The 18,362-nt window shown below is 43.5% G+C and overlaps 2 protein-coding genes across 4 annotated transcripts in view; both read right to left on the bottom strand.

Annotated features, from left to right (window-relative positions):
- Nucleotides 1–894: 894 nt before the first annotated feature.
- BAG2 (BAG cochaperone 2) lies at nt 895–8,705 on the bottom strand. The gene is made up of 3 exons (XM_066547326.1): nt 8,450–8,705; nt 2,670–2,779; nt 895–1,755 (listed from the first exon to the last, which is right to left on the bottom strand). The coding sequence occupies exons 1-3, from the start codon at nt 8,611–8,613 to the stop codon at nt 1,355–1,357; spliced, it is 675 nt and encodes a 224-aa protein (XP_066403423.1). The 5' UTR covers nt 8,614–8,705; the 3' UTR covers nt 895–1,354.
- Nucleotides 8,706–15,825: 7,120 nt separating this feature from the next.
- The window catches only part of ZNF451 (zinc finger protein 451), a 33,376-nt gene continuing 30,839 nt past the window's right edge, over nt 15,826–18,362 (bottom strand). For 2 of the 3 annotated variants that reach the window (XM_066547323.1, XM_066547325.1), the window contains exon 15: nt 15,826–16,969. In XM_066547323.1, coding sequence (XP_066403420.1) covers nt 16,884–16,969 — 86 coding nt within the window. In that variant the 3' untranslated portion in view covers nt 15,826–16,883. The remainder of the gene's footprint in view (nt 16,970–18,362) is intronic. The other variant, XM_066547324.1, reaches the window with a different exon arrangement.

Genomic DNA, 18,362 nt, shown 5'->3' with positions numbered 1-18,362 from the left:
GACAGTGACCTCATAGCAGCTGAGGTTTCCAAGAAGGACAGCTCTTGAGTTTTCCTGCAGAGCCCTTGAGGCCATTCAAGGCATTTAAAACCACCGGGCTCCTGACTGTTGGCTGTTCAGGAGCCTGATGTGCAGGGTCTCACCGTGGGCTGGTTCCCTCAGAGCACCCAGGTGTGACACTCCAACTGTAACACCCTAGGCACTGCCACCGAGGCAGCTGTGGTGGGTGGCAGCACTCAGACCCTTTGGGCTCCCTTCAGCTGAGCTTTAACCTGCTGCTGGCTGAGCCAGAGAGCACCCTGCTCCCCTCAGGGCACCGCCAACTTTGGATGAAGTACTGTAAGACTGGCCAGGCTGCAGGGGGTTACAAAATCCCAGGCACACCCTAAAATCTGCAACTTTTGACCCACAGCCATAGAGCTCAGTGATGATGCGCAGCAGTTACTGTGAGTGAGAGGGTGGAAGATAAAAAACAACCCAAAAACCACTCACAAAAAGAGGTCAATAATGATGGATGTACAAAGTACCATCCTACACAAATCACAAATACAGTGTTTGCCTGGTGAGAAGTCAAAATGTTTTGCTCTGTGGCTTCAGAGATTATGCAAAAGTGGAGTAGTAGCTGATGTACAATTCCCCTTTCTTTTAGAAAACACATCAATCTCAATGGTACAATGAGCTTGTGGGAGCAATGGTTCACCAGGCATGGAGGGGGGATTTTGAGAGTCAGGTCATTCCTAGCCTGGCTGGTGATCCCTGGGATTCACGTGTTGCTTTTACCTTTCTCAGTTACAAACTGGAGGTAGCTGTCTATCTCTAGAAAGTTCTGTGATCAGTTTATTCAAAATATTGAAAAAGTGCAAAATTATAAATGGTAATGAGTAGGACACTGTGTTGTTTATGAAAATACCATAAACGGTTTATTAATTCTTTTGATTTATTGCCATAATTTGTCTTTTATCCCCAAAAGTCTGGTTCACACACTATGTATACAGCAGAGAAAAGCTGAAATTCTCATGATAGGACAAAACAACTTTAGTTTAAAAAACCCAGGAGAATGGAGGAAAGGCTAGATTTTCAGTTTCTGTCAGTTCAGCAGAAGCACAATTACAATTTGCAATAGAGCAGTATCGACTCTACAGAAGAACTGATAGCATTCCTTACTGCCAAAAGAAAATGCCAATGCTACTAAAACCCATTAAATGCTTGCACCTGGCAATCAAAGATACTTTGGTGGGTGTCGATGTGTATATACGTGTGTGCTCGTACAGAGAATTCTTTTCTTGGCTTCTGTGTGCTTTTTATGGGCACTTGCTCATCCTGTGGTTTGCCAGAAGTAGCCGGGGAGGATACGTTAATCCTGTTTGCTGTTGCAAGACTGCCGAACTGATGATTTCTGATGCTCCAACAATGTGATGGACTTTTCAGAATTTTCCAAGTTTCTGAGCAGAGTCTCTAGGCGCCTTTTGATTTTCTTCTGATCCTCAATGGCACATCCAATGACCACAGACTGGAATTTCTGATCGATGGGTCCTGCTGGCACGTCGGATGTGCACGCACCATAAAGTGACATGAGGCGCATTTTGGCGTCTTCCAAATCGTCGAGGAGTTTGTTGACGATCTCATCGATCATCTTGGTGGCGTGCAGCAGGGACTCCTGCTGCTGCGCGTTGCGGATGGTTTCTACGGAAACCTCCACAGTGAGGGTTCGGCCCATCAGGCGATTCGCAGTCAAATTAAGTTCTTCTCTCTCACCTCAATTCAAAACAAGAAAAAATTCTTGGTTACGGGCAAATACTTTCCTGTGCAAACAGCATCATCAAGATATTCAAACTGCTATAACTTGGCAGTAAACAATATTTTTTTAAGTAAGTGACAATCAACAAGATTTACAGAAGGCAGAAATGAGCTTTTTACATTTGCCCAAGTCATACTCATTTCATAGAAGCCAGTATCTGATTTGAAATGAGGCATTAAACTCTACTAAAATTGTAAGCAATGTTTTTCCTCTGCTGACACCAATGCTTGCTGTGTCACTTTCAAGGAAAACATACAATATTATGAGGAAACACTCGGTAACAGAACTAGCTCATTAAGGACTTCTGTGCCTTTCTGAGGGAGAGATTTAGACATTCCCTGAAAGCCATAAAGAGAAAACTAGATATAATAAGAGGCCATGAAAAAATTTTTTTTCAATTTTCTGAAAGTATAGCTGCTTTTCAAAAATATGAAATGCAGGCTCTTGAAGAGCCAATAAACCAGCAATTTAAAGCACCTAATGAAAAACAAAAGCTGTGAATCACACAACAACGACAATGACCATAATCATCAGGTTCTTGTAGGCTGTACACTTTATAGCACTCATGCCTGTCCAGTAGTCAAAATCATTTTCAACTGTATTGCCATCTTCATCAATGACTCTCCCCCAGCAGAGCAATGTTAATCTTGATTTTGAAAATGTATCAGTGAACTGAGTATAGGCTTTCACATACACAGTATGAATTTAGTCAAGAAGAGATCTCATGATGAGTAACACTTCAACAACCTCAGCAGGCTCCAATGCTGCACCCTTCCCAGCAGCAGAGTGCTGCTCACAAAGAGCTGCTCCCTAAAAGATGGGCTGATTAGACTTTGGGTCAGTTGGAGGGTACAGGAAAGCAGCTTCTCACCTTCACTGATGTGCCTCATATCCTGGCTGTTCTGTATATTGTGGATCATTTCAAGCAGAATTTCTTTCTCTTGTTCCATGGCAGATGCTGCATCACGGAAAGCCTCTACCCTGTACATGGTTGAACCAAAAATAATAAAACGGCTGTTCACCTATATAGCTGCAAAGAACTCTTATTTTAAACTTCAGCTTACAGTAAGTGCAGTCAGATCTTGGTTATTCATGAGACAGACTCTCTGACTTCATGACCATCTCTATCTTCACTTTTCAAGACTCAGTATAATTAAAAAAAACAAACAGATGGAGGGGCAAACAGAAACAACAGCAATTCAATCAGACTTAAATTTTTTATTTTACTGACAGTGCTGTTTGATCTTACTCTGTGGTTAATCTGGATATGAAGAGCCTGATGGTACTACAGCCCCATAGCAGAAGTCCTGTAGGAAGCTGGCAATTATTATCAGCTGCCTAACTAGGAGAGAAAGGGACTGAGTCCCCATCAGGGAACTTGGTAATGAGGGTGGCAGCTGCAGAGATGGAGGCAGCAAGGGGCCCCGGCTCCCTGTGCGACCGCCAGGCCAGCAGAACCCACAGAATCCACCTGCACAGCAGAGAACAGCAGAGAACTGCAACGCACCAAACAACGCCTGTCACAAAGGAGAAAACCCTGCGAGGGAGACAAAGCTCACACACTTCTAGTAACATGACAAGGCTTTCCCCAACACAAGTGCTGTGCCTTGTCACTGGGAGAAGATGCTGGACTGCCTGCTCCCATTGTCACTGGTGCTTTCCATGGAATGATGCTCACTGTAATTCACACAGGGAGGAAGCATCTGTGGGAGCAGCTCCTATTTCTGGGCTTGCAAGGGAGCATGAAACTCAGTCCCTCCTGAAACCAGACTCCTATTCCAGTCCCATTCCTGTGCTGAAACTCACATGTAATGCAGTGAAGACAAGGGGAAAGTCCATCAGAAACTGCTGTCCCTGTAACTACTGGGTCTTGGTAAGTGTGTGGTTCTGTGCCCACAGCCTGCTCTCCTTGTGGCATAAAGTGCAGACTCAGCTCACCATGGGCTATGTGAAAATGCCCCATGAGAAATCTGAGTCCAGTTTCTTAATTAATGTCTTATTCCCCATCACAGTTTTAAAGAGGGGGCTTTTGCATTCAGCCAAATAATGGAAAAGAACACTGAAGCACTCCAATGCAGCGCTTTACTTGACCTGATACAAAAAGGGAAATGTCCCACTCCCTTTGCTTTTCTCTGAGACTTGAGGGTAGGGGCTTGCAGAGCCACTTTCCAAGCTGGAACAGGCTACAAGAGTTGCACCAAAACCATCAACTCTGCATTCACAGGCTGCACAGAAAAGAGTATCACGTGAACCTGGCTGATGGTTTGAGATGCTTGCAATGCACAGCTCAGGAGGTCTGGCTGCATCACGGGAATCCATCCATCTATCCTGAAATGTTTATGAAATCTGGCCAGAAAAGGGGAAACAAACCAAAACATTGTTAAGTCTCTTAGGTGCTCTACAGTCTTCAACGTTTCTGGGCGCTGCCCTGAGACAGCGGTGGCTCATTGCTGTCTCCTGGGACAGGAACGGAGCTGCTGCTCCTTCCTCACGGGCTGGCTGAAGGCAGTAACTTCAGGAAAACAGCAGGAAGAGAAAAGAGGGTGAAAGCAGAAGAACAGGAGCATTTGAGGATATAGTCACTCTTCATATGCAGCCTGTTCATGAAATAATTCTGTTTTACAAAATATTTAACCTAACTTAGTCAATGAAAGCACAGGCTTCAGGCCTTGCCTTTAATGTTTTTTCTGAGGAGGAGTGGGAAAAGTTAATGCAATGCAAATTCATGCCAAGAGCAAATACTTATAATTATTATTTTGGACTGGTTAGTAAGAGCAATGAGGCAGGTGGAGTCATTTCATACTTCAGATGTCTCGACTTTATAATTTAGGAAGTCTAGTAATATTTTCAAAATGCCTTGCCATGCCTTTTTTAAAAAAAAACTAGTCGCTGGAAAGTTGTAAATTAAAATTCTGAAGTGCACTTTCAATTTTGATAGTGTTTTAAAATCAGATTCTGTATATCATTGTACTGATGTAAAAAGTAAAGTTCTGCCTTCAGTAGATAGATCAGTCCATGATTTCCACAGGCTTTGCTGGGTCCTAGGAAGAATGTGGAAAAGCTGCATTGCAGGGATGTATCCTGAATTGGTACAGTTCTAAAGAGATGCCTAAAATATCACTGCTTCCTAAGGCCAGCTTGGTATGTGAGGTAGGACCTGAAAGCCAAATTGTCAGAATTAATGTTGCATACTGAAAAAAAAAGAAAAGCCCAGTTCACCAACTAGAGCTTTCATTGACATTTATTTACTAAAGGTAATATAACCAAATCTTAAGAACTATTTTATTTGCAATAATTGCTACTTCAGAATTATTTTACCATTTCCTAAACTGCAATATAGAGTGCCACACAACAATGGGACAGGGTCATTTCATAACAGTGCTCTAGTGGGGGGAAAAAAAAACCCAAAAAAAATGGAAGTCAGTCACATCAACTTCAGGAAAATAATGTGTCAGGATCACACCATGCAGTCAAGTTCTCATAACGTCTTTCCTAAAATGCATGGTTTCTTAACTTCACAGGTTTCTGTAAATCTTTCCTTTCCTTGTGTGGTGGACCCAAAGAAAAGTTTGAAGATTTAAACCTCTAACAGAGGTGACTGATGTGGGAAGGGGTGGAAATACAATCCAAGTCTCGAAAAAACAACCAACCAAAGAATGAAAGGCGAAGAAAACAGAACACAAAATACTCATATTTATGCCCAGTTATCAATTATTTTGATGTAGCAGTATAGTCTTTTTTCCTCAGAGATGAAAACCTCCAATCATCTTTTTACTTGGCACAATCCAAGTAAATCTGAACATCAACTAAATATTCCATCTATTACCTAACACTGAACAAGACATTCCTTACTTCTGATTTTCCCTGTTTGTGAGCAATTAGCTGAGCAATGCCTTTTTTTGCTACATACCATTTGCATGAGCAGAGCCTTCCCCTGAGAAACAGGTGGACCAGGCTGTGCTTTTGTTTCCAGATGAGAAACCTGACACCCGCTTTCTTAGGACAGCTGCAATAACTCTGTCCTTTAAACTACTGACTGACTTAAACAGCCCACTATTAAAGCCCACGTGCTGGAGCTTCAGATAAGTCTTCAAAGGAACTAAGAAACATCTGAGGATGGAGCAGCTTCTTTCCTGAAATGGAGCTAATCGGGCACACTGGAGGGAGACAAAACAGGGGGTTTCACCCTGGCATCCTCAGCTCCTTCAGCTGAGTGTCCACTCCCAGCTAAGCAGTCCTGTGACCACTGAAATGAATGGTGGTGGAACATGGTTGACCCAAAGAACAAGATTAAAAGTACAAAAAATGAAGATAAAAAATACCCAGCAAGAATCTGACTTACCTCATGTATCATCACACCTAAAACCGTGTTTTTACTTAACACAACCAACAGAACACAGTGACTCATAGACAGAGCCTCTGGTCTGGCTTCCAGCTGCTCCTGAGAGATCTTGGCAGTCACACCAACACCAAGGTCCAAGCCCTTCCAAGGGGCAAACGTGCCACCTGCCCCTCGCCACCTCTGCCGCGGGCACTCCCTCCCAAACTGATTCCCCTTCACTGCTCACTTTCCATGCAGAAGAAATCCCCTCTGCAAACACCCATCAGCGAGGTACAAAAATGCCCCATTACTGGTGGAAAAGAAGCTCTCACAGTGGAAAGAAAGGGAGGAAAAGGAAGGCTGCTCAACCTGGAGTGTTTTACAGTGGCTTTAAACTGAAAGAGGGTAGGCTTAGATTAGGTATCAGGAAGAAATTCTTCACTATGAGCATGGGGAGACGCTGGAACAGGTTGCTCAGAGAGGTTGTGAACACTTGGAGGTGTTCAAGGGCAGGTTGGATGGGGCTTTGAGCCACCTGGTCTACTGAAAGGTGCCCCAGCCCATGTCAGGGGGCTGGAACTAGGTGACCTTTAAGGTCCCTCCTAACCCAAACCATTCTGTGATCCTGTGATTTCCAGAGGGATGAAACTTGCTTCAGAGTTCAGTTTACCTTAAGCAACTTGAGAACTGAGGATTGTTGAGGGTTTTAATTAAAGGCTGTAGTTCAGTTTGACAAATTTTCACTTATTATACTTACAAGCAACATCTTGAGGGTCTATAGCAAAACCAAACAAGCTGGAGAAGGAGAAAGTTTGGAAATTTTTTCTCCTGTCATTTGAATAAATTTGAAATTATGTGTGTTGATTAGTTGTGAATAGGAAAAAAAACATAAGAATTGAGTGACTTTTATCAAATTGGACTTTTTTTTCTCATTACTATTCCACATTTAGAACTATGGCTGTCTGAAAGAACCACAGCAAACTGGGAAGTTTAATTGAGGGTTTAATTGCTGGCTAACCAAACTGTCTGCTTTGTTCCAGAGTCACTCAGCAAATCTAAAACACATTTTTGCATATTCTCATGCTAATTTTTGGATTATATATTCATCATACGCCTAGACCTGGATGTAAGCAGTGAGACTTGTTTGCAGACAGTGATTTTGTTTAGTCAAATTCAGAGAAGTCTGCAAAGGACTTCAAGGAGATTTAATCAAGCTAAGTGAAAGGCTAATATAACAGCACATCGAGTCCACTCCTGAATAATGCAAAGTAATGCAGGCAGAAAGGGGAAATAAAACTCCTGCATTCCACAGAGCTCTTTTAATTACAGGAAAGTCCTAGAAACATTCTGGGTGGTTCTGTGAAAGCTGCTGATCAATATGCAGCTGTAATGAAGGAAAGGGTGTGTTGAAACAGTACCAGAGGAGGTGAATCAGTGCAGGCATCCTGCACATCCATCCACCTCAGAAAGGACACTATGTAATTTAGCAGAGCTGAGAGGACAGGGAAGATGATTAAAGGCAAGGTATCATCTCTCATGAGGCCAAACTGGGAAAAAAGTCAAATGGTATTATTTAGGGAACATCAAGCAGCAGAAAAAGTCACGACACGTCTTGGCACAATGATGAAATTCACATAGCATTTACAGTAACTTTGGAAAAACACACCTCAGCTGCAGAATGCAATGCTGTTCACATTTTATAGTGAAATGTTTTAATACACCTCAGAGAGGAGGTGGGCACAAACACAACAAGAACATCCACAGCTGAACCGGTAAATGCAAAGGGAGGTTTGGAAGACAAGAAGCCTCACACGCCAGCATACAGCACTGCAGCTTAAAGGCTTGCCAAAGTCTCCGAGAGCCCGAATGACACCAGGTTTTATCCTCGGATTTCCTGCACCTTCTTATAAAACACCTGCCCGCAGGTGCGGGATAGGGGCGACAGGGTGGGACGACAGACACGATGCACCGCGGGCTGGTACAGAGCCCGTCCCCGTCTGCTAAAGGCTCCCCACACCCCGAAGGGTAACAAATCCGAGCAGCCCTTCGCGCTTTCTCTGAAAAACCTCTACTGTCATACATTCGTACAAGTATTCCTATTTTCGTGTATTTCCAGGCCACGCTAACTCACCTTAGAGCAACAGCTCCCATTTTTAAACTTTGCCCCCCATGGAGGAGAGCGCCTTTTCCCTCGGTCCCCTCCGAAGCCTCACACCGCCCCCCCCGCGCCCCAGCCGGGGAGGGCTCCGCGCCCGGCCTGCGGTGCGGAGCCACCGACTCGGGGCCGGCCGCCTCCCCGGCCCCCTCCCAGCGCCCGGCCCCGGCCCCACCTGAGCTCCAGCTGGTCCAGGTTCTCGAGCAGGCGGCTGGAGCGGTCGGCCATGGAGGTGGAGCGGTAGAAGCGGCCCCGGAGCTGCCCGCCCGACTGCTGCTGCTGCTGCGGCTGCTGCTGCGCCCCCTCGCTGGCCTTGGCGCTGATCCTGGCCTGGGCCATCCCACCCGCCGCTGCCGCCGGCGGAACCTCGCTGCGGCCGCTCCCTCCCCGCGTCCCGCAGGCGGCGGCGGCGGCCGAATGCCGGCACCTCGCTCATGGCCAAAGAAGGAGCCGCCCCGCCGCCGGCCCCCGCGGCCACCCCGCCCCCGCGCCGGGCCCGCGGGCGCCGCCTCACGCAACGCGGCGGGTCCGCCTCGCCCCGGCCGGGGGCAACACAATCACCGGACGGACCAGGCTGGGAGGGACCACGCTGGGTCAGCTGGGCCGGCCTCCCGGCCCCTCTCGAGTGAGGGAGAGTCCGCAACCTCGCTGGGCAACCTGTTCTAGTGCTCGGTCACCTCGACAGTAAAGAAGTTGTTCGTATTCAGGTGGAACTTCCTTTTCTGCGCATCAGTTTCTGCCCATTGTCTCTTGCCCTATTACTTGGCACGACGGAGAAGAGGCTGCTCCATCTTCTTGACACCCATCCTTTAGGTACGTGATCACATTGATGAGGTCCCCTCTCAGTCACCCCTCCTCGAGGCTGGACAGACCCAGCTCCCTCAGGCATTCCTGGCAAGAGAGATTCTCCAGACCCTTAGCTGAGTTACCTGCCCCAGGAGCTCCCTCACCCTCTGCTCTCTGCCCTCTCCGCACCCAGCCCTGAGGCCGGCTGGGCCGAGTGTCCCCTGTTGTGACCGACACCGCAGTGTCACCTGCACCTGCCCCACGCCGGTGTCCGGCCACCGCCCACCCCGACACACGGCAGCCGTGTGTGCCTCTGCTCCTCGTGTCACATCTGGGGCACAGAGACACCCCGGGCTGTCCTGCTCCCGCCTCCACTCCCCTTTGTGACAAAAGCAACAAAATCTGGACCAGCCAAAAGCAGCCAAAAACACACTGAACTCTGGCTGTAGTTCAGCCAGAAGCTACAGGAGGAATCATGATATTTTCAATATCTGTATTAACTTTGTGTGAGATAGGAGCTACTGGTATGAGGATTTGTATTCCAGAACTGGTCTGTATGACTGGTTCATTTTCTTTCATTAAAGAAAACAAGAAACCTACAGCTACCCAAATGTTATTTTATTTAAGGCTAATTAAACAGTAAACTACAAAACTGAAAACAGCGGATAGTGCAAGAAACAGGAGGAGAAAAAATAAAGGGCTTTAAAAATCCAGACGCTTGAAAGGAGAGAAAAATTAAACCAGAGACAACCCTTACTGCAAGCAGAACCTGAACAGAATTCCAAAAAGAAAAAATAAAAAATAGGTATGCTATTGGATATGCTACTTATAGTGCATCTTTCTCCTGCCAACTGCAAGAGACCCCTACTACTTGCAGAAAAGCAGCTGTTTCACCAGCTACAATTGTAGGATTCTACAAAAGGCATACTGGAAAGAAAAGTGGTTTATGTTCTCTTTTTTATGCCAGAGAGAAAAGATGTATCTATTTCATGATAGCCAAGGGAGTGGATCTACAAGGATGGACAAGTCTAGTAATGACTTGTCCCAAGAACATATTTAATTTGCCTGTATGAAATGGCACCTTCTCTCTCACAAGCACCAGCAATTCAAGTCACACATAAGTTTTACTTGCCACTACTGTGAGTATTTAAAAAGGAATTTGCTTATCCCAAAAGATGAGGTTTGGGCAAATACCCCATGCCTCCAACAGACCAATTTTTGGCACCCAGCTAAGAGGGATTTTGTTGCACAGGGATACTGTTTTGTATGCTTATCCTGCTGTGATTCAAAATAGCTGTTTTCTCAAGCTTGTCCATTCAGAATGATATCATGTCCCAAGTACTCTCATTAAATTAATTGCCTGAGTTTTCTTTGTTTTAGGTGGTTGGATAAGCAAGGCTTATTGCCTGTGAGCTCATGGAAATAGCTTCATTGGAACAAATGTTCCATCCATCTCTCCACAGGCTCTCTAGAAGATAATTAAAAACCATTTCCCACCCCAAGCAGAATCCATTTGTAGCCATGACACGTAGTTTGCTACCATTTATTTCCTGGGATCCTTCTATTCTTCCCATGCCAATTTATTAAGCATCAATTAGATTTGGTTTAAAAAGTAGAAATCAAAGTAGCTGCACAGCTCTGAACATTTTCCTCCACAGGTAAACAGGGGTTTAATTCCACAAGTTACAACAGGTGGATCAGAGGCGCAGAACAGCTCTAAGTGTCCAAATGTATCACACTTGACTTAACCTCTTTAACAGCAAAAGGACACTTTACATGGGAAGGAAGAATAGCAAAACTGTGAAAACAAAATGCAAATTTAAAAGCAAAAATGGTCTTCCAGGACAAGTCTTGAAATTATTGCCTGTAAAAACTGGGATATTTCCCTTTCAGAGACTTGGAAGAACCTTGAAAACTGCTTTTCCTGCTCTCTAGAGTAGATTGCCCCCACCCCCTCTATTTTTGCTGAGGTATGTAAAGGGACAATTGGCATCACTTTTCCAAAATAATAACTGGTTGGTCTAGAAAGATTGGGGTCCATCTCTGCAGGAAGGAAACTGATTCACAGCTGAGTTGGGGGAATTTTGAGGACACAAAGGCAGGAATTGGGTCCTTCAGGGAGGCAAGAAGGAGGAAGGGCCCCCGCACATGAAACAAAGCACATATTTCATTCTCCTCCTTGCCATAAGTGGTGAAGCACGATCAGGACTGCTGGTGATGCCATGCTAACATCCCCGTCTTCTCCCATGTCCCCACATCTGTGGTCATGTGAAGGACTGCACAGCCCTGCTCTGGCTATAGGCACCAGCAAAAACATGAGGAGAGGGTGTGTGTCCCATTGTTCCTGCATTCCCATCACAGCAGTGAAAACACGGGCTGTCTCTTGTTTAAACTACAGCATTGTAAAAATGGGTGCTGATTGCAAAACAGCAATGAACAGAAGTCTCATTCACACGCACAAAATCCCTTGAGACAGCAGAAAGAGCAACTTTCCCAGGTCTCAGACATCTGAAGTACCCATACAAGTCCCAGAGCCAGGGAGATGACCTACACCAAAAGCACTGCAAATTGTAACACTACTAAATAGCACCTTAATTCCAGCTTTGCCTTATTTCAAACCCTGATATATACCTTGTCACATACCCTAACACGTGAGCTTTCATGGAACAGGATCAAAGAGAAAGTCCACACCCAAGAAATGCCATGCAGGATTATTTTCCTGCCTTTACCTACAGGAACTTAGTATTTTCAAGCTGAAACATGGGAAATTTAGGTTAGTTATTAGGAAGAAATTGTCTTCTGTGAGGGTGGTGAGGGCACTGGAACAGATTGTCCAGAGAAGCTGTGGGTAATTCGTCCCTGAAAATGTGCAAGGCCAGGTTGGATGGGACTCTGACCAACCTGGTCTAGTGGGAGGTGTTCCTCTCCACAGCAGGCTGGAACCAGATGATTTTGAGGCTTCTTCCAACCCAAACCATTCGGTGGGTTTAAGAACCTTCCCTGTGGACAGGTCTTCTGCAAACACAACAGTTCCCAGACATGGCTGAAGGATGCATCCATGGCTCAGGCCAGCCAACCAAAACCAGCCTGCAGTCTCCCCAGCACCGCAACAATAACAGTAAAGATGGGCCAACCTGACTTTTCAGGGTATGTTTTCAATCAAAATACATGTCTGCTATCACAGTAGGCTGCCCCCTCACTTCACACCTGCTGAACCTGTGCTGCTGTGTCTTTTCTGCTGTTCTTACTGATGCTAATTAAAACTAGCCCTGGGTTTGCCTCTACATGCTGCAGTTGTTTTACTGTGTGGGCAAGCCCCGAGGTCCCAGGCCTGTTAGAAGTGTGAATGAAGCCCTCTGTCTCAGGAGCAATCTGAGAGCTGCTGTGACCATTTTGGGGCATGCAGCCGTTCATTCTCACTGGAGCAAAGCTGACAATTAAATGAGCCAGTGCATTCTGTACAGCTGAAGATGCTTGGTCGATTGACAGTGAAGCTCTGAGCAAAAAACCAAAGGGAAGGACTACCAGAAATTAGGGTATTGCAGTCAGTGAAAGCCAATTTGCACAGATTTCCAAAGGGAACTTTATATTAAATTTCCATGCACGCAGAGCTTTGCCGTTCAAGTACATACTTGGCACGTTCTTGCCATTTGCCATAAATTTTCTGACTTGCTTACGTTCACTTTTAGAATTATCACAGGCCATATTATTTGACCCATATTGTTACTACTGAGCACCAAATCACTTGAACTAAAAATTTCTACAGGAAACTTGAAGGGGTTTAGAAGTGCTAAAGAAAAATGCAGATGCAGACTTTCATAAAGCTGCTTAGCTGGAAAGAATTGCAAGAAAGTACATTTGTGCTAATGTAAGCCAATTTTTCTGAATTAATTTTGAAACAATTCATCATTCATCCTCCTCACCTCCTTCCAATTTACAGCAGTCTCTGTAAACATAGCCAGGACACTGCAAGCAGAGGATAGAACACTTTCCTTTTAAGAAAGACGATGGTGTAACTTCATACCTCTATCAACTTCACTATATTTGGTAAAGATTTCGTAAAGGTTTGCATTCCATGACCACTACAGGAGCAGTGGTGGTCATTTCTGTATTCCTTGAAGACCTACAAAAATTAACCCACCACCCAAAACATATATAGAAGGCAAGTATCTTAGAGTCGGCTAATGTCTCTCTTTTTAATATTATTAAATAACAGAAGCAACCAGGCAGATATAACACTTCAGTGCTCCAGTGACTTTAGTAACAGTTGTACTGGCTTATTTGGCATCTCACCTTGTCTCTGACCAAAAAGGGATTTTGTTTTGTGAGAATGTGGCACACAAAGTACCAAAGAATTAAGTGCCTTATCTCTCAAGTTGTCACAGTTTCAGTTTTACAAAACTTAACACATGCACCATACAGAAATTAAAAGCACTGAAATGAACAGCTGGTGGTAGTCAGGTAGAGATTAGACTTTTTCCTTATTAAAGATAAATGCAGAGAAGCACAACTGAATTACTTTAGGCTAATGAAGGATGAACTCCAACATCACCATAAAAGTAAATGCTCTTGAAAAGGGCAGACAAATGATTTCTAGTACAAATGTACTGGGCAAGCCCCTTTTAACAGACAGGTTGTGCTTGTAAACACAGGCAGATTTCTCAGCATATGAAGGACAAACCTCAAAAATTTCAGCCAGTTAAACAAGACTCACCAGACAAAACCATTGAATTCTGAAACACATTTACAAGACAACTTTTCTAGCTGAAGGTGTTCAACCACAAGATGCTGGTGAGTAACAAGTCACATGTCTGTACATGCAGTGTTTTAAGAATCTGATTTTCTCTGTTCTTCTGGAAACAGAAGTATCACAAGCCTGTGATGGCAGAAAATTTCACAAAGAAAAATCTGAGTTAAAAGAGAACCTCAAAGGGACCAAAATTGTCTTCAAAATGAGGCCAAATTTCAAGATGTTGCTAATTCTGAAGACTACTGCTATAAAAATAACAGAGAAACTAGAACTCTGTTTAGTTGTTTTATAAAAGCCAAGGCAGCAATGGTTGAGAATTGCCATTTGTTTTGGTAAGCAGATGACAAGGCCAATACAATGTGTTTAATAAGTGGAGCTTCAAGTATACGGAATGTGTGTGCACACAGGACTTTTTTTTTTTTTTTAGTGCAACCAATTAAGTCATGGCCCATCAGGTACAAGCAAATTTAAATTTATGACAGAATAAAATGTTATGAAAAAAAAGTACATAATCAAATTCTAACATAGCAGAATCTGGAGAAGACGATCTATCCAGGTTTTAAATACTGTTGAGCCAAAGAACTTTGTCAGACTGAAACATCTTTTCATGTGAAAGGAATTGGAAACTTCAGGATCTATACGAGAAAAAAACCTGCCCAAAAAACTTCTATAACTTAGACGGAGATTCTTTTGAGGATAAAAATTATATTCTGTTTCATTCCGCCCTTTAACAGAAGCACTAGGAAAAAGGGTGGGAAAAATTCTGGAACTGATTGAAGCTAAACACAGTAGTAAATTAAATAGCTAAAGACAACTCAAAATCTCCCAAAATAGGGCTCCCTCAGCAGCAGTATGAACTACACACCTGAATTTTAGCAGGAGTACAATTAATCCAAGACTGGCAGTCGGAAAGCAAGCAAGAGACACAAGGGAAAACTGTAGCATTGTGTGTTTTATACAGGTTTTGTTGTAGAGTTGGTTATTTTTTATAAGTTGAGATAATGGTTTGACCCTCGGTTCCCCCCATGTTCCTCCCTCACAATGGTTTCTCCCTGAGTCGTTTGTCCCTTGTTTTCCCGCCAGTGACCTGTCTGTCAAGGTAACCGATCCTTCCCTAGTCCTTCCCTTTATGTCCTTATAAGTTTATCTCCTCCCTCCTGGTGCTGCCCAGTTTCCCTGTCCATCATTGTAACCACCCCCCCCCCCCCCCCCTTTGTTTCGAGAAACTTCTATGTCAGTTATCCCTTATTTAAGATATGATTTGCCTCCTGAGCCTTTTCCCTCCTCTATGCAATCCTTATTGGTTCAGTTGTGTCCCTCGCTCCTCTCCTGGGCTTCGTTTATTGGTTCCCTCGTGTCTCCTCCTGTCACGCCCATCCCTTTATCGGCGCCTCCCCGAGCGCTTCTCTGACTCCGTCACTGGCGCCGGCTGGGGCGATGAAGCGCCTTGGCACCCACACGAGTGTCCGCTCTCTCCCTCCTTCGCCTCACAACTTCGTAGTCCCGCTCTCGCCTCTGCCACCCATGGCACCGCTGCCCGGGGTTCTTGCGAAGAACCTGGGAGTGGCGGAATCCGTGGTCTCCGGTCACTCCGGGAGCGGCTTAGCCGGCACACGTCAGCTCCTGTGGCTGCGGGACGAGGCTACAGAAGACCACTAAGAGGGTCCTGTTCACCCTGTAACACTTGGGAGTCCCACTCAAATGCACTCTAAGTGTTCCAGCTAGTTTCTGGCATTTGAACAGTTTCTTCAAGCTGTATGATTGCTAATGAGTGCTAGATACCTCACCAGATTCTTCATTCTACTTGCAATTATATCAGAATGATTAGAAATAAACCAGTGTCAGTCTTCCAGCTTTTCTAACTGTGATGACAAACAGCTGTTGTTACACTGACTCTTTGGAATAGTGAGAAAAATCCAGCCTTCCCCACATCATATTCTCCACAAAAAGTATCTACTTGCATAATGAGTATTTAAGGATACAGCAGGTAGAAGCAAACCCACAAGGCGAGTGAATCATAGAAAAGAATTAGGCTGGCATTTTATTACACTGGGAATTCTTACTGATTGACAGCAATCATTAACTGAAGGATAACAGGCTGGTAAAGCTGGACAGTTTGCATAGGTATTTTTAAACAAAATGGAGAAATTAAACACAATTTCACTTAAAGTAAGGACAGTACAAAAATAATTAGCACATTTACATCCATTTATCCAATGCCACCTCTTCATGAGCAGAAGAGAGCAAAGACCATAGTATACAGAAATATTACAGTTTAAATCTTCTCACATGTAGTCCAAACAGAAACTAGAAAGTTTATTTAGATTCTGTTCCCTTAAAAGGTTGTTCCTGCTTCAGGTAAGGGAGAGCCAATGAAGTAATCAAATTTTAAGCCATCAAATCCAAATACTCTACCACTTTTGAAAAAACAAACATATTTATAAAAACAAAGCTGGTAAACTAACTGTACAGCCTGTGGTTCTGATTCAGACATTTATAACAAACAGGACAAAATCATGGTCTATGAAGTAGAACCAGCCACAGGCAAGAGTTAAGCCATATGTTCAACAACCCTGGGATTTAAGCTTCTCTTTATAACAAGATTAGCCAGGCAAATCTGAGATAACTGGAGTTTACTATTTTTATCTGTTGCAAAGACCACATGAAAAAATAAATAAAGACAATTACATTTTGTGACAAAAAAAAAATTAAATACAAGAACCAATTTAAGAAAAGAAACCTTAACAACCAGGAACCCCAAAATACCTAGTAAGACCAGCCTACTAATTAGGCAACAATTTCAAACTGCTAAATTGTAGAGATTTAGTCATGACCCCTTAAAAACAAATATGAAAAGGCTTAAAAATTTCTTTTTATCAAACATAACACATTGCTGTGAATATGAATAAACTCCAGCTGTTCACCAATATGACAGAGGACATCAGATTATTAATCTAACAATTACAGACATTTCAAAAGTGGCATTTTTGAACCCTTGTAAATAGATGGAACAAGCTTCCATTTTTGTGAGCAGTTCTGATGGCATGGTGTTATTGTACTGAAGTATCTTCATTTACATTTCCTCAAGGCTCCTTTTGATAGCTTCTTGCAGTTCTGCATCTTGCAGTTCTGTGTCTTGCAGTTCTGTGTCTTGCAGTTCTGCATAAATAAAAAAAAGAGTGTAATGTCAAACTGCAATTGAGAACTAGACATAAACACAACTACCTTAATATTACTACATAAAGCATGAACTTATATCAGTGGGCAATGTCAGCAGACTGCAAAAAACCCTTAAGAAACAGATGAAAATATTTCCTCTCCTTGTTTTATGCTATCTTTTCAACACTGCAAAATGTGGAAAACACCTCTACAACTTTTCACTGTCTTTACCAGGAGTAGCCCAATGATTAGATTAAGACCATAATTGTAACTCTGTATTTACTGGTCAAACTAAAAGCAAGATTAGAACCCATATGTACGCACCAAGAAAAATATACAAAGTATTAAAAAATCCCAATGTATACACATAACAAGCAGAGAGGTTTCAGTATTTTCATTCCAGTTCCTTATCCAGAGATATGCCCATACCTACATTCTGACTTGGCAGCAGTGTTGTCACTCTTACCAGGTAGGCTAGACAAGTAGATAAAAAGGCAATCTCAGCAGTGAGAAATAGTCTAGATCAGAGCTGTTACAGTTTTGGTGGTGAGGAGAAAAATTGCATTGCACTCATCTGACTTCTTAACGATCTTGAACAACTTTCATAATGTGGTAAATAGGTATGCTGACAAAATTGAAACAGTAATCAATATTGATACAGTAATTAATATTTGGAAATAATAAAACAGTTAAAAGGTGTAATGCCAAGAAAGAAAGGGAGAGGAGGGGTTCCACCCCCCCTTTCCTGCAGATGTTCAAGGACAGGAAAAAGCAAGAGATAACAGTTACTAAAAATTAACAGAAAGAAGGGAAAATCTGGTTGGGTCCCAGGAAAATGCCAGTTATAAGAGGTTTATTGCTTTGATGCTTAAATATAATATTATGTTAGTTTTGGCTTACATTATACTAGCCTGGTGCGCATGTGTAACCCAAAGGTGAGTTGAAGGACATCGAACAAGAGGAGAGGCCTTCATCAAAAATGACCCCCAAAGACTTGGGCGACCACCAAAACGAGTGGTGGAGCACGCGCGGTAAAGGTGGTGATGAGGGCGGAGGTAGAAGTGTGATCAGTCGAGAATGGGAGGAGATGGCATTGACACGTGGCATATCAGGGGGAATCTTCACTTGGCAAGCTCCTACGTGAGGTGGCGAGGGTCCCAGAGCCCTGCGCTCCGTACCCCACGGTTATCCTTTGCTTATGCACCATTATTGGAACCAAATTATCCCTTATTTTTAATCAAATTATACTGTCAATATTTCAAGTGTATCCAATTTTATATATTTTCTAAACTATTCAATTAAAATTACCGCTGCCTCTAATATTGTTTGGTTTTTTTTAATGATGGGATAATTTAGCAAACATAACAATAATACTCAAAAAAGAAACAGTTTT

The sequence above is a fragment of the Molothrus aeneus genome, chromosome 3 (genome assembly GCF_037042795.1).
Source record: "Molothrus aeneus isolate 106 chromosome 3, BPBGC_Maene_1.0, whole genome shotgun sequence".
Classification (NCBI taxonomy): Eukaryota; Metazoa; Chordata; class Aves; order Passeriformes; family Icteridae; genus Molothrus; species Molothrus aeneus.
This window is presented reverse-complemented; position numbering and strand designations above follow the sequence as displayed.